This window comes from Vidua chalybeata, chromosome 31 (genome assembly GCF_026979565.1).
Source record: "Vidua chalybeata isolate OUT-0048 chromosome 31, bVidCha1 merged haplotype, whole genome shotgun sequence".
NCBI classification, from domain to species: domain Eukaryota; kingdom Metazoa; phylum Chordata; class Aves; order Passeriformes; family Viduidae; genus Vidua; species Vidua chalybeata.
The window spans coordinates 1,249,415-1,262,926 of NC_071560.1; the positions used below are offsets into that span (position 1 = coordinate 1,249,415).

The 13,512-nt window shown below is 52.8% G+C and overlaps 1 protein-coding gene across 1 annotated transcript; it reads right to left on the bottom strand.

The window, feature by feature from the left end:
• Nucleotides 1–996: 996 nt before the first annotated feature.
• Nucleotides 997–11,542, bottom strand: LOC128801755 (zinc finger protein 239-like). The gene is made up of 2 exons (XM_053967863.1): nucleotides 11,363–11,542; nucleotides 997–2,277 (listed from the first exon to the last, which is right to left on the bottom strand). The coding sequence occupies exon 2, from the start codon at nucleotides 2,264–2,266 to the stop codon at nucleotides 1,145–1,147; it is 1,122 nt and encodes a 373-aa protein (XP_053823838.1). The 5' UTR covers nucleotides 2,267–2,277; nucleotides 11,363–11,542; the 3' UTR covers nucleotides 997–1,144.
• Between the last annotated feature and the right edge of the window lie 1,970 nt (nucleotides 11,543–13,512).

Sequence of the window (13,512 nt, forward strand, 5' to 3'; positions counted from 1 at the left end):
CTTTGCTTCTCAAGGTCGTTTATTTTCTCTTATCAATAACATGCTTTGTCTGCTCTGCTGAGCTCTGTCCAGCAGGTCGGTCTGTGGCAGTCTCCCTGCCCTCAGGGCGGTATTTACCTTTTACACTAAAAACTACCTGTACTATGTTTACAATAACATGCCAATATCTATCATTTACGTGGGACAGTGTGACTCTACCTTCAACCAATAGAAAAGTGTCACCATCACAGCAACACATGGAGGGCAAGAAGAAGGAGAAGAAGGTCAGGACACGCCCAAATCCCTCCATCTTGTCCCCTTGAACCCCTTATTTTAAAACCCTGAAATTCTAATTTTTCACCCTGTGTTTATTCACCTACCACACTACTCAAACCCCTGTGGCTTCTAATTCCTCATACAAAGCTGGCCATTTTCTTCAGGGGCTAAAACCAAATCCACAGGTGTTCTTGACACTGTGCCAAGGTCTCCAAGCCTTCTGCCAGGGGCTGGAGCCATCCAGGGCAGCCAGAGGGATGTGCTGGATTCTGACACCCCCCAGTCACCGAGCACCAGGACCCCCACCATGCACTGCCCCCCCCTTCACCAAGCACTGGAACAGGGACTGGATGCCCCCTCGTGCACTGACCCCCCCAAGCACCAGCCTGGACCCCCCTTTGTGCCCGCCCAACCATCACGGGGGTTCCGCCCCCTCCCCTTTGAGCCCCCAGAGCTGAAGACCCCTGGGAACAGTGCTGGGACCAGGGAGGGACCGGGGGGGCCCCCAAGCGCTGGGGGGGCACAGGGGGGTCACCAGCACTGGGGTGTTCTCTTGGGGCTCCTGTCCCCCCCATGTTATCAGCCAGGACCCCACATTATCACCAGGGTCCCCCCACATTCACTGCCTCCCCCCCTGCACCAACCCCCCCAAAGCACTGGGATCTGCCTGAGCCATGAGCCCCCCCCAGTGTGCCAGGACCCCAGTCAGCGCCCCTCCCCCATCCAGGGGAACCCCCCCAAATCACAGCAGCACAAGAAGCCAACACCTTCCCCCCACCCAACGGGGATCACCAGGACAACGGATCACCAGGGCTCTGCCCAGCAGGGGTCACTGGGGATCATCCAGCCCGGAGCCTCCCATGGGGGATGGTGCGCTGGAGCTCTTCCCTCACTCCAAGCTCTTCCCTCGCTTGGGGCACTCACAGGGCTTCCCTTGGTGGTGCCTCTGTTGGTGTTGGGTCAAGTTTGAGCTCTGTGAGAAGCTCTTCCCACACTCTCCACACTCGTAGGGCCTCTCCCCACTGTGGATGCGCTGGTGGATGGTGAGGCTGGAGTTTCGCTTGAAGCCCTTCCCGCAGCTGGGGCAGCGGAAGGGCCTCTCATCTGTGTGAATCCGCTCATGTAGGAGGAGACTGGAGCTGGTCTGAAACCTCTTCCCACACTGGGGACACTCGTAGGGCCTCTCCCCAGTGTGGATGCGCTGGTGGGTTCTGAGGTCTGAGCTCCGCCCAAAGCTCTTCCCACATTCCAAGCAGGTGTAGGGCCGTTCCCCAGTGTGGATCACCTGGTGCCGGATCAGTTCAGAGCTGTTTCTGAAGCTTTTCCCACACTCCCCACACTCATAGGGCCGTTCCCCAGAGTGGATGCGCTGGTGCCGGATCAGGTGGGAGCTCCGGCTGAAACCCTGCCCACATTCCAAGCACTCGTAGGGCCGTTCCCCAGTGTGGATCCTCTGGTGCTGGATCAGGCTAGAGCGGTCTCTGAAGCTCTTCCCACACTCCTCACACTCATAGGGCCGTTCCCTAGAGTGGATCCCCTGGTGCCGGATCAGGTTGGAGAGATGGCTGAAACCCTGCCCACATTCAGAGCACTGGTATGGCCGTTCCCCAGTGTGGATCACCTGGTGCTGGATCAGGCTGGAGCTCTGGCTGAAACCCTTCCCACATTCCAAGCACTCGTAGGGCCGTTCCCCAGTGTGGATCCTCTGGTGCCGGATCAGGTTGGAGCTCTGGCTGAACCCCTTCCCACATTCCAAGCACTCGTAGGGCCGTTCCCCAGTGTGGATCCTCTGGTGCTGGATCAGGTGGGAGCTCTGGCTGAAGCCCTGCCCACATTCCAAGCACTTGTGGGGCTTCTCCCTGCCATGAGCCTTCTCCACCAGCTCTGAGCCCCGGCTGGATCTCCAGCAGCCTTCCTGGCTCAGGGGGGCTCTTTCCTCCCCACAGCTCCCTGGGCTGGGTTTGCAGCCCCTCCTCCTGCAGGATCTCCGGGGCTTTTCCTCCTCCTCCATCCAGCCACGCCCTGGAAATGAAAAATCCTGGTTTGGGGGAAAAAACAAGAGGAGAGCACCCTGGACTGGGAGCTCCTCCTTGTGCAAGCTCATCTAAGGAAGTCATTGGGAATCCTGTGTCTGTAAGAACCTCCAAAACACCAAGATTCAGCCCAAAAAACCTCCAAACTTCAAGACACAGATCAAAAACTCCCCAACCATCACAACTCAGCAAAAACCTCCTCCAAAAGATAAAGATTCATCTGCCACATAAAACCAAAGTACCAACATTTAGCCCTAGAAAGCTCAGAAACTCCAAGATTCACCCCCGTGAAAATCGTGGATCCCCCTCCAGTCACCTGCTGCATGTGGAGGGAGCAGCGCTCCTGGGGCTGGGGGGAGGCTACAGATACAGGGAGGGGTGGATCCTGGTGGTGCTTCCTGTTTCTGCTCCTCCTCCTCCTCCTGTGTCTCTACTCTTCCTCACACTCCTCTTCTTCCTGCTATTCCTCCTTCTCTTGCACAATCCCACATTCTCCTGCCACGTGCATCGTTTGACCATTTTGTTCCTCAACCCTGCTTCTCCTTCCCTTCTCCTCCTGCCCCAGGCCCAGCACCCACTGCCGGCTCCCTCTTCCCCCCAAACCCACAGCATCCCAGAGCGGGGGCAGGGATTGAGCCAGGGCAGGTCGGGCTGGGACAGTGCTGGGCTCTTGGCCGCCTCCGCCCGCACTCAGTCCCCACTGCAGCCGCTCCCACCAGGACAGCGCGGGGGGGCCCGGCCTTGGCGCTGCCCCACTCCCACCTCCCCAAATTCCTCTCGCGGGGGGCGCTGGGGCCGAGGGGGGGGCGCAGGTGGGGTCCAGGTGGGGAAGGCTGGGAGCTGCGAGTCTGCCTGGCAACTGGTGAAACATCAGCGCTGCGTGCTCTGATTGGCTGAGCTCTGCCTGAGGGCTGGGGCTGCAGCAAAGAGGGGACACCCTGCTCCAGGGGGGATCTCCCGCAAACGGGGGACCTCCATGAAAGGAACAAAAGGAAAGTGTCTTTACAAACAGATGTTGTGCATCTGCTCAGAGATAGGGCCAGGAACTTGAGACATAAGGAAGTGAAAGGAGAAGCCATCAGTTTCAGAAAATGTTATCAATTGATGACACAGACTGCTGCTCAGCCAAGGTCCTGCTCAATTCATGAACTTCAAGAGGAAGAACAACAAAGACTTAACAGAGCCATGAATAAAATCTGCTATATAAAAGTGGGGAGCATATTCAGGGGGTATGTAGTAGGTGGATTTGGATTCTATACATCTCAAATACTTCAGCCAATGGGGAACGGGAGAGGGAGATGCGGCTGGGAAATTAGGATGAAAAGGAGGCTGTGTCCTCCAACAATGGGAGAGATCCCATGGGGAATGTCCCATGGCCTCACCCATTTTTAGCAATGAAATTACTTTTACAGGACTCCTCTGTCTTCCTTGTGGACAGAAACCTCTGCTGATGTCAATTTTTCCGCACACCCTGGGGCTCATCCGGAATTCCTTCCACCGTCCGGGGCGGCGGGCAGGGAGTGCAGCTGAAGGTGCCTCACCCACTTTGGGCGATCAGCTCCCTTGGCTGGCGGCGGCACCGGGGATTGACTGGGGACCCGGCAGTGACCAGGAGACAGACGAGTGACACATCAGGGGAGTCTGTGAAGAGTCAGCAGGGAGAGAGCACTGAAAATCTCATCCGTGAGTGCACTGGGATCTTCAGGGAGTGAACATGGCAGGACACTCATGGAGGGGAGAAAAGGAAAAGCCAGAGAGGGGTCCTGGCCAAAGAATGATGATCCTAAAATATCTCTAAAGGGTCCCTGGGGAGAATGTTGAGGTCGTTTGCACATTCTCCCAGAGGTAATTGAGGACATGGACACCCGGGGGGCAATAAGGGAAGTGGAGAAGGGATTTGGACAACAGGGATGGTGTTGGTGTGCTGGGAAGGGATTGGGTGGAGTGTGCAGCAATATGGGGAAGGCAAGAAGCACCAGGAGGAATCTATGTGGTAAGAAAAGGAAGAGGAAGAGAAAAATACAGAGGATTGGGATGTCTTTCAGCAGGGTCTTATCCTCAGAATTTGCCAGCTGATACTTTGAATTCCCAGTTTCCAGGACAGGAAAAGAAGGAGGTCAGGATTTCAGGGTGTTTCTCTGTGGTGGGCAGCGGCAGCACTGGGCGCAGAGGTGCAGGACCGGAAGCACGGGCTGGGGGCCTGTGGGGAGCTGCGGGGCCGGGCCGGGGCTGTGGGGCAGCCGGGGCTCAGCGCCGGGCGCTGCCTGACCCCACCAGCCCTGGGCAGGGCCAGCACTGGCCCCCAGCCCCCAGGAGGCTGCGGGACGCCCCAGCCGCTGCCCGGCCCCGCCCGCCGGGGGGGCCGCCTTTGGACACTGCGGCAGGACAGGGACCGGCTCTGGGATACAGGCTGTGGATGGGAGGCTGAGCACAAGATGGAGAACAAGGGAATATCAGGGAAATGGGGATTATAAGGGAAGGATCGAGATGCTGATTGGGTCACTGGAAAACGAATGAATTTGCAAAAAGCTCAGCAGCTGTCAGAGGATGAGCACACACAGGCACTGAGCGGGGCTGCAGGAGTGGCAGAAGGCGGCCCTGGAGCACTTGGGCACAAAGGCACAGCAGCTGAATGCAAGAAGGGTGAGCAAAAGGCCAAGCTGAAGGCAAAGGCCATGACACAGTTCCTACAGCCCCTCAGGGATCAACCCCAGGGCCCAAGGGGGCCCCAGCACCCAGGGGACGGGGTCGGCCACAAGCACCTGGCAGAGACTTTGCCCTCCTGGGCAGGGGACAGCCCACCCAAACAGCCCCTGGCAAGGACTCAGGGCTCCAGATGCAGGGCACAGGGACACTGGAAACAGAGACAGCAGCACCCTCAGGAGGAGCAAGTTCACCCCAGGATGGACATGGATTGTCAGGGGTGTCACACGTCCCATCCCACCAGGGCACCACACTGGAGCCCTTGAGAACATTCAGGGTGGTTCTGCATCGAGAGGAGGCCTCTCCTGATGGACACAGGAGCCTCTCCATCCACTCTGAATCTTAGACATAAGGGGGGAAAATGCTAAAAATGTCTTGGATTTTTCAGGGGAGAAGGAGGAAAGAGGAGTGGCTTGATTCAACCACTCTTAGCAGATATGGGGAAGGGATTGATATGCAAGAATTTTTATTTGTTCCTAATGGTCATTATAATTTACTGGGAAGGGATTTGATCGCTAAACTGGGAATGCAAATTAATATTGTAAACAGCGATACAGAGGCTAGTTCTGTTGTATCTTTGTGTCAAATGTCTGGCAAGGCCTATGCTGAAGTGAACCCAGAAGTGTGGGTAGCCTCAGGGAAATGGGGAATATTAGATATGGAGCCTCCTCAAAGTACTTTGAAGCAACCAGGACAAGTGGTGTCTAGAAGCAACACCCTAATCCAAGGGAGGGAAGTATGAAAAATGCGTATTATATGATTGGCTCCTTGCAAATATTAAAATGAATACTATATGTGTTATGTTGGAAAGTTATGCTGTAGTAATCTCTTTTAAGTAGTGCTCTATTAATCACTTTTAAGTAGTGTGCTACATACAGTTTTTAGCCTAGAGCATAATATTAAAATAGAAACTATGTGATGTAAGATACTTTTTGTAACTAGCTCAAGGAATGGAAAAGATAATCAAGAAATTCTTCGCATTACACTCTCTGGATAGAGATCACAGCAACAGACACCAAGATCCCCAGAGAAGAATTATTGTCTCCTTTTCAGAAAAGTTCAGACTCCGAGGAACAAAGATGATTTGCAGTTCGAGGAACAAAGAAGATCTGTTTGATTTGCAATGTGGGGGGAGTCAAAATTAAGCAGAAACACCCTGGTTTGAAAGGAATGTTTGAATCATGTATGAGCTATATGAATATGCAATAAGCTATTGCTTTAAGGGGTAATCCTTTGTTAGCAAGGTGTGCTATTTGGCAGAGTGCCAGGCACCCGGACTCCATAATTGTTTACTTTTATTGTCTCTTATTCTCCTAATTGTTATGACTATTTTCATTTCTATTAAACATCTGAAATTTTAACAAAGGTGAATGGCGATTTTCACAGGAAGGAAGGGGAATTAGACCCAACGCAGGACAAACTGGTGGAGCTGTGTGTGCTTTTAAGAGCCTGGCACTGAAATGCCCTGAGCAGGAAGGCTTCAATACCTTGTGGTGACACCATGTCAGCTAAAAGGGGGGCAAAATCAATTCTGACTTCATAAGCAATCACTAGATCACTTATTAAGGTATTTCTAAAAGAAATAATTCCAATAAAAGGGATTGTGGAAGCAACAGACTCAGACAGCAGAACACATTTTACAGGAAAGATCCTCCAGGGGGTTATGGCAGCTTTAGGAATACAATGGGACCTCCATAACCCCTGGCACCCCAGAGCTCAGGTTGGGTAGAAAGAACGAATGGGGAAAGAAAGAAACACCTTTGGAAGCTGGGGAGAGAAACCAAGATGCCATGGGTACAGCTTTTGCCGTTGGCTTTGGCAAGAGTAAGAACCAGACCCAGGGCAGATATTCAATTATCTCCCTCTGGAATTCATGTCTGGAATTCCTTACCCTGGTAATTCTCCACCTAGTGCAGGCTGGACATAAGGGATGTACAGTTAAAGCAGTCTGTGGCCAGAATCCTGTCTCTTGTGAAATCTCTGCCACAGGAAGCTGGGCTGCCACAGAGCCTGCCTTGGCACTTTGTTGTTCCCAACATCCAAGCAGGACATCGGGCCCTGCCTAAGGACTGCAAAGCAGCACCACTGGTGGCCAAGTGGCGTGGCCCGTGCCAAGTGGCCCTGAGGCCAGAAACAGCCACCAGCACAGCTGAACACGGGGGACCCCTCAGCCTCGGCTCCAGGGCTCTGAAGCCCCGGAGATTTGCACTTCCCACTTGCAGCAGGAGGATGGGAGGCCCTCACTGAGCCTGCGCTGAAGGCAGCGCAGCAGCAGCCAGGGCTCCACAGCGGGGCAAGGCCCTGGGCCTGCCCACACATCCTCTGCTCAAATCCTCCACCTGGCCACCCTCCTTTGGCATCTCTAGACACCGGGGCCAACCCTTGCTGCCACTGCTGCCGCTTCAGCGCTTTCTGTGCCTGCACTGCCGCAGCTGCTGGGGAAGACAATGGCACAATTCCACTCTGGGTCTCAGTTACACACACACTGCACTGCCTGGGATTAGAGTCCACCATGAGAATGTTTTTTCTTAATAATCCTACTTTTATATTGTCAGTAAGGTTTGGGCCAGGAGTGTGAGACTCAATTTTTATTATTAGCAGAGAAGTAAGAAAATCTTTATGTCTTTGGATTCCTTACATGCACGTGTTTGTGTGGCCATTGGAGATTGCAAAATTTTGGCATGGGTTTTTTGGTGTTCACCTATAGGTTGCAATTTGAAAACCTAGAAGAGCTTTAAAGGTGACCTTTTAACTGATAAACAGTTAATAGAACACTGGTCAGAAAAACCCCAAAAAAAAAAAAAAAATCCAAACCCTGGCTTTTGCAGTGTGAGTCACCTGATGGCTGCCCTGGAAGAGAAGCTGCATTCCAGGCAGCCAGCTGAGGAGCTTTCGAAATGCAAATTAACACTGCTGGGGCAAAGTGGGGACAATGTACCTGGCTCTTCTTGCCTGGGGCAGGAATTGGGCTGATTCCCTCTGCCCCTCACCCCAAGCTCTGCCTGCTTGCACAGATGCAATTTGTACAGCTGAAGGCAGAGCCCATGGTGAGGATCTCTGACTCTGCAACAGAAACTGGTGAAGCTGCAAAGGAAAACAGCAAATGGAGAATGTTGTGAAAACTTCACTAAAATAAGGGGGGCATCATCCCTGTGCCCACCCCAACATGTGCTGTCACTCTCTATGCTATACAGGGTGTATCAGAGCACTGGGGTTTTTGCTCTAACAAGTTCAGGGAAATCAGTTGGAATTCAAGTATTTGATGATGTAATTAGAAAAAAGTGCCCAATTGATGCAGCCCCGGCTTGAGGGAGCACCCAAAAATGGGGAAAAGATGAAGGGCCACCAGAACAAATCCTACAACACCATGGACCAGCCCCTGGGAACCCAAACCAATTCATACCAGGAGACAGAGAACCCATTTATCATTTCAATGGCATCATTCGATTATAAGCTGTCCTCGAAATGAGAACCAGACAGCTCCAGCTCCTGACCACCCAGATGATGACAAAAGTGGTGAAAAAGATAACAAAGGAAATAGGAGAACAGTTTATCAATCAGTCCAAGCATCGAAAGGATGGGAATGGGACACGGTTTCATGGCTCCCCGGCAGACCATGGGTTAAACGAATGCTGTTTCTCCTCTTATGTGCTGCAGCAACTCTCATCTTTTTACCATGCTCCACACCTTGGGAGTGCAGCTCATCCAGCAGGTAAGCGAGGGGATGCAGGACGCAGCCTGGCCTCCTGATCCAGAAACGGCTACAAAAGGACAGGGAATGAGATCACTGAGAATAATCCCAAAACCAAAGAGGACCCGGGAAGAAAAAGGAGAGTCAACGAGTGAATCTGCTTGGAGATAGGGCCAGGAACTTGTAGATAAGGAAGTGTCCGAGGTTAACTGTATGATACTTTTGTCCCCAATCGTCTGTTCTGTTTATGCTAAATAATAAGTTTTGCACCTTTAAGACTTGTTCCAGGAGTGAAGGGAGGGAGAAGAAGCACGGAGTTTGTTTTCAGAAACTGCACTCACTCCTCCACATTTCTGCTCCTAGACTGTGTTCTCTGTGGACGGACAGACAGCAAGACAGAGCTCTCCTTTGCTTTTTAGTTAGTTTTAGCTAGCTGAAGCAAAGAAGTTCCCTAGACTGTAGTTTTTCCTTTTCTTTAAACCTCCTCAAACCTACTCTAAACTAAACATCAAAAAGAGCACCAGCAGCTCACACCTGTAGCCCAGTGGGCCGGGCCTAAGCCGCAGCATTTCCAGCACCAGAAATACTGATCAAAGACTGAGTGAGCCGAGCTGCAGCCCGGGCGGGGGGGGGTTTTCTGAGTTTGTCTCTCTTTTAAAGCAGCAAGAAGTTTCATTGTTCAATATTGTTTAGATTTCCTTATTTAATAAACAGTTTTTTACACTTTTCTCCAGAGCAATATTTTTCTCCGAACCGGTTGGGAGGAGGAGCCCATTAAATGTGCCTTCTAAAAGAACCCCTTTAGAAATCCTCTCCCAAATTTACCCTGAACCAGGACAAATACATTTATTGGCACCCAAGGTGGGGCTCGAAAAAGTAGAAAAAAACTTTATTGATTGAATTTTTGTTGTGTTTGCTTTGTAGTAGGTTACAGCAGTCAGTAGCCATGTTGCTTGAACTCGTAATATCTCTTGGGGTGGAAGCCTTCATGTGTCTCTGGTCTCTAAGGTTTTTAAGGTTTTAATACCTTTTTAGTCACTAAGAGTATTGTCCCTTACACGCAGTTTTTACAGTAGCAGAGCACAGATTAAAATAGCTATTGTGCTGGCCTTGGTGATAGTGGTTTATAAAGCATTTACAAAGATACTGGAGTCTGTTCAAGATATGTATAGTTTATAGTTTCTTCGTCCTACCCTGCGTACTAGTTCCAGTAGTATGGGGTTCATTAGTAATTGCACCCAGTTTGTTAGAGGAGGAGCAGGGGATGAGGTTTTCCAGCCTCTCCTTTCCTTCTTCTCCTTTGAATCTGTTATGTCACTTTTTGAGAATGTTCAGTTTTCCCTAAATGTTAAAGAGACCATCTTTCTAGTATCTTTCCCAGTAAACATCCTTTATACAGTCCACAACTTCTCTAAAGTAAAGGCTAAAATGTCCAGAAAAACTAATAAGACCCCGGACCCAGGTGTGGAAACTCCTAAGTAGTGTAAAGAATAAGAAAATATAAGCCAAATCTTAAAAGAATTTTCTGACCCTATAAAGTAAAATTCTCCACATAAACAGATTCAGAACCTAAATAAAGTAGAAAAATACCTGAAAAAGAAGTGCCATAATGACTCTAAAAAGAAAAAAAAAATCATTATAATAAGCTAAGCCCTAACCTATACTTATCACACCCTGCTAAATACTGTAAAGCAACATATAAAGACAGGGGGGCAGGGAGATAAATCAGCAGCTACCCCAGTCACCCAGGCTGCAACCAACACCCCAGCTACTGAAGTTGAAGTTCTAGCTAAACCAGACAGTAACCCTAAGCCACTGGCAGTCGCTACAACAAAAAAAGCACATAAGCAAAACAAATCAACCAGTGACCGACAATGATGATCCTAAAAAAAGAATGTGGAGAAGTGAGTGTAGTTTTTGAAAACAAATTTTGTGTAGGGTAAAGAATGAGAAAAGATAAGGCAAATCTTAAAAAGATTTTTCTGACCCTATAAAGTAAATTTTTCCACATAAACAAATTCAGAACCCAAATAAGGAAGCAACGGAGAAACCATCAGTTCCAATAAATGTTACAAATAGACCCAGACAGTTGCTCAAAGTCCCGCTAAATTCCTGAACTTCGAGAAGAACTAAGACTTAACAGAGCCATGAATATCGGATGTTATACACAAGGAGAGGTGCACGTTAACGAGGACAGGCAGCAGGCGCATCGGGAAGTCGGAACCTCCCGAGTCCCTCAGCCAGTGGGCAAAGGCAGAGGGAGATGCGGCCGGGAAAAGGAGCATAAAAAGGAGGCTGCGTACTACAACAATGGGAGAGACCGCATGGCAAATGCCCCACGGCCTCTCCCTCTGCTCAGCAATAAAGTCACTTTTACAGGACTCCTCGGTCTCCTCTGGGCACAGAAACCTCCGGCGACGTGAATTTCCCCGCACGCTCCCGGCGACGGGGCAGCCACCTCTGTCCTACCCACAGCAAGCGGGACGAGGCAGCGCTGCTCCGGCAGCGGCTCCTGCCCAGGCAGCGGCGGGAAGGAGAGCGCGGGCAGCCGCTCCCGCAGCGCCCTCGGCCCAGGGCCACCACGGGCCGGACACGGCACAAGCAAGCCGCCGCAGCCCCCTGCCGCCCCCTCCGCCCGCAGCGAGCCCCGAGCCCCCGCAGAACCCAGCGCGGCTCCCACCTGCGCCGGGGCCGCCTCCCAGCTCCGCCAATGCCGCCTCCCCGGCCTCCGGCCGCTGCCGCCGCTCCCGGGCCCGCACAGACGCTCCGCCAATGGCGCCGCTGCCCAGCCAGGGCCGCCCTCAGGCCGCCAGCGGGGCCGTGCTTCGCCCCGCTCTCACCAATCAGCGCGCCACAACCACGACTGACGGCACAGCCGGCCAATCGTAGCGAGGGGCGGGCTCTGCGCACGGCACCGCCTCGCCCCGCGCTCTCAGGGCCCCCCGGGCTGGGCGAGGGCAAAGCCGCAGCTGAGGAACAGCCCTGGAACGGGCCCGGGCCCGGGCCGGCATCCAGCGCAAACACAAACAAACTTCTCCGCACCTCCCGACACGGCTTTCCCGGCCCTGCGCCTTCGCTGCCTCCGCCTCTGCGGCAAGCCCACGAGCCCCACTTCTCCTGCCCCTAATTAGCAGCATCAGTGCAGCGCTTTGATTTGCACCCTAAAAACGGAAAACTGCCCCACACCCCTGTGGATGAGTGGGGGAGGGGAGAGATTTCTGGCAGAAAACTCCAAAACCTCCGAGCAGGATAATGAGAAGTCAAGGAAGAGCCTTGGATCCAGCTTTCCCCCAGGCCTCCCTCCTTCCAGCTGCACCTCCTCCCCCGGCAGGGCAGGAGACAGGGAATGGGGCCATGCTCAGTTCATCCCCCGTGCCTTCTCCCTCTGCTCAGGGACAGGAGTCGTTCCCCTGCTGCACCCTGTGCTCTCTCCCACCAGAGACTTCTCCAGGAACTTCTCCGAGCGGAGTCCATCCCCTGGGGCACAGCCCCCCTCCAAGTGCTGCAGCGTGGGTCACTGTGCCACGGGCTCAGTCCTTCCAGGACAGGCTGCTCCAGCGGGGGCCCCTCCGTCCACGGGGTCACAGCCTTCTCTCAGGCATCCCCGTGCTCCAGCCTGGCTCCTCCAGGGGCTGCAGGGGGATCTCTGCATCCCCATGGATCTGCAGGGGGATCTCTGCATCCCCTTGGATCTGCAGGGGGATCTCTGCATCCAGCACTGCCGTCTCTTTGGAGGCACCAGGAATAGGCTGAGCTCTGCCTGAAGCTCTTCTCACATTCCCCACACCCTTCCCAGCACAGAGGAGTGTTTTACCTCCTCACAGCTCCCCGGGCTTGGTTTGCAGCCCCTCCTCGTGTGGGATCTCTGGGGCTTTTCCTCCCCATTGGATTCCTGCGCCCTGGAGCCGTTCCAAATGGCCTCTTCCACGAAGTTCTGTGGCAGGGATTTGTTCTCCCTGGTCTCTGTCTGCAGCTCAGTGCCTGGGGGAGGAAGGACAAGAGAGGAAGAGTCAGCGAGAAGGGAAAAGGAAAAGGCAGAAGGAGAGGAAGGAACAAGGGAGGAAGGAGATGGGAAAGGAACGTGGGTGGACGAAGAACAGAATGAGGAGAGGAAGGAGGGCAGAGGACAAGATGGGATTCACCTCCATGCCAGAGGGAAGGGGAAGGAGATCCCCCCAGTCCATGCTTGTCAGGACGGTGTCAGCAGCGAGGTTGTCCTGCAGACAGGGGCGATGCTGGGCTGGGAGATGGAACAGGAGAGAGGGGGAAAGGGACAGTGACTTCCTCCTCACCTGCCTGGCTGTCCCAGTCTGTAGCGTCCTGGTGCTACCAAGGCCCTTGGAGCATCCGGCACTGATGAGCCCAAAGCTCACGGCTACTTTATAAAGCTGACAAAGTAGGCAGGATCGTATGATGTAGTCTTTGTATGATCTCCAGCAAACTGGGTTTATTGGTACAGGAACAGGGCACAGAGCTGAAAAGGGTCCAGGGACAAAGACAGGCTGCAAGCTGAGGGCACAGGGTTTTTTATATGGGGTAGTGAGAGTGGAGTGAGGGTCAGCGTCCAATGAGTATGGGGGAAAATGGTGCAAAGCACGGGTTAAGGGTCGGGTCAGCTAATAGGGAAACAGGGGCGGGTAAATGCAGTAAACTTGGGCCAATGGAGGGACAGAGAGAGGAGAACATTCTAGGGACTAACCAAAGATGGGCTATAGGGGTTGAACTAGGGAAATTAGGCCAACGGGCCAATGTGGTAAGATAACTTTACATAAATCAGCATATGCCTGCAAAGATCTGTGGGTGAAGCAAGGTTCTCACCATAACCTAGAA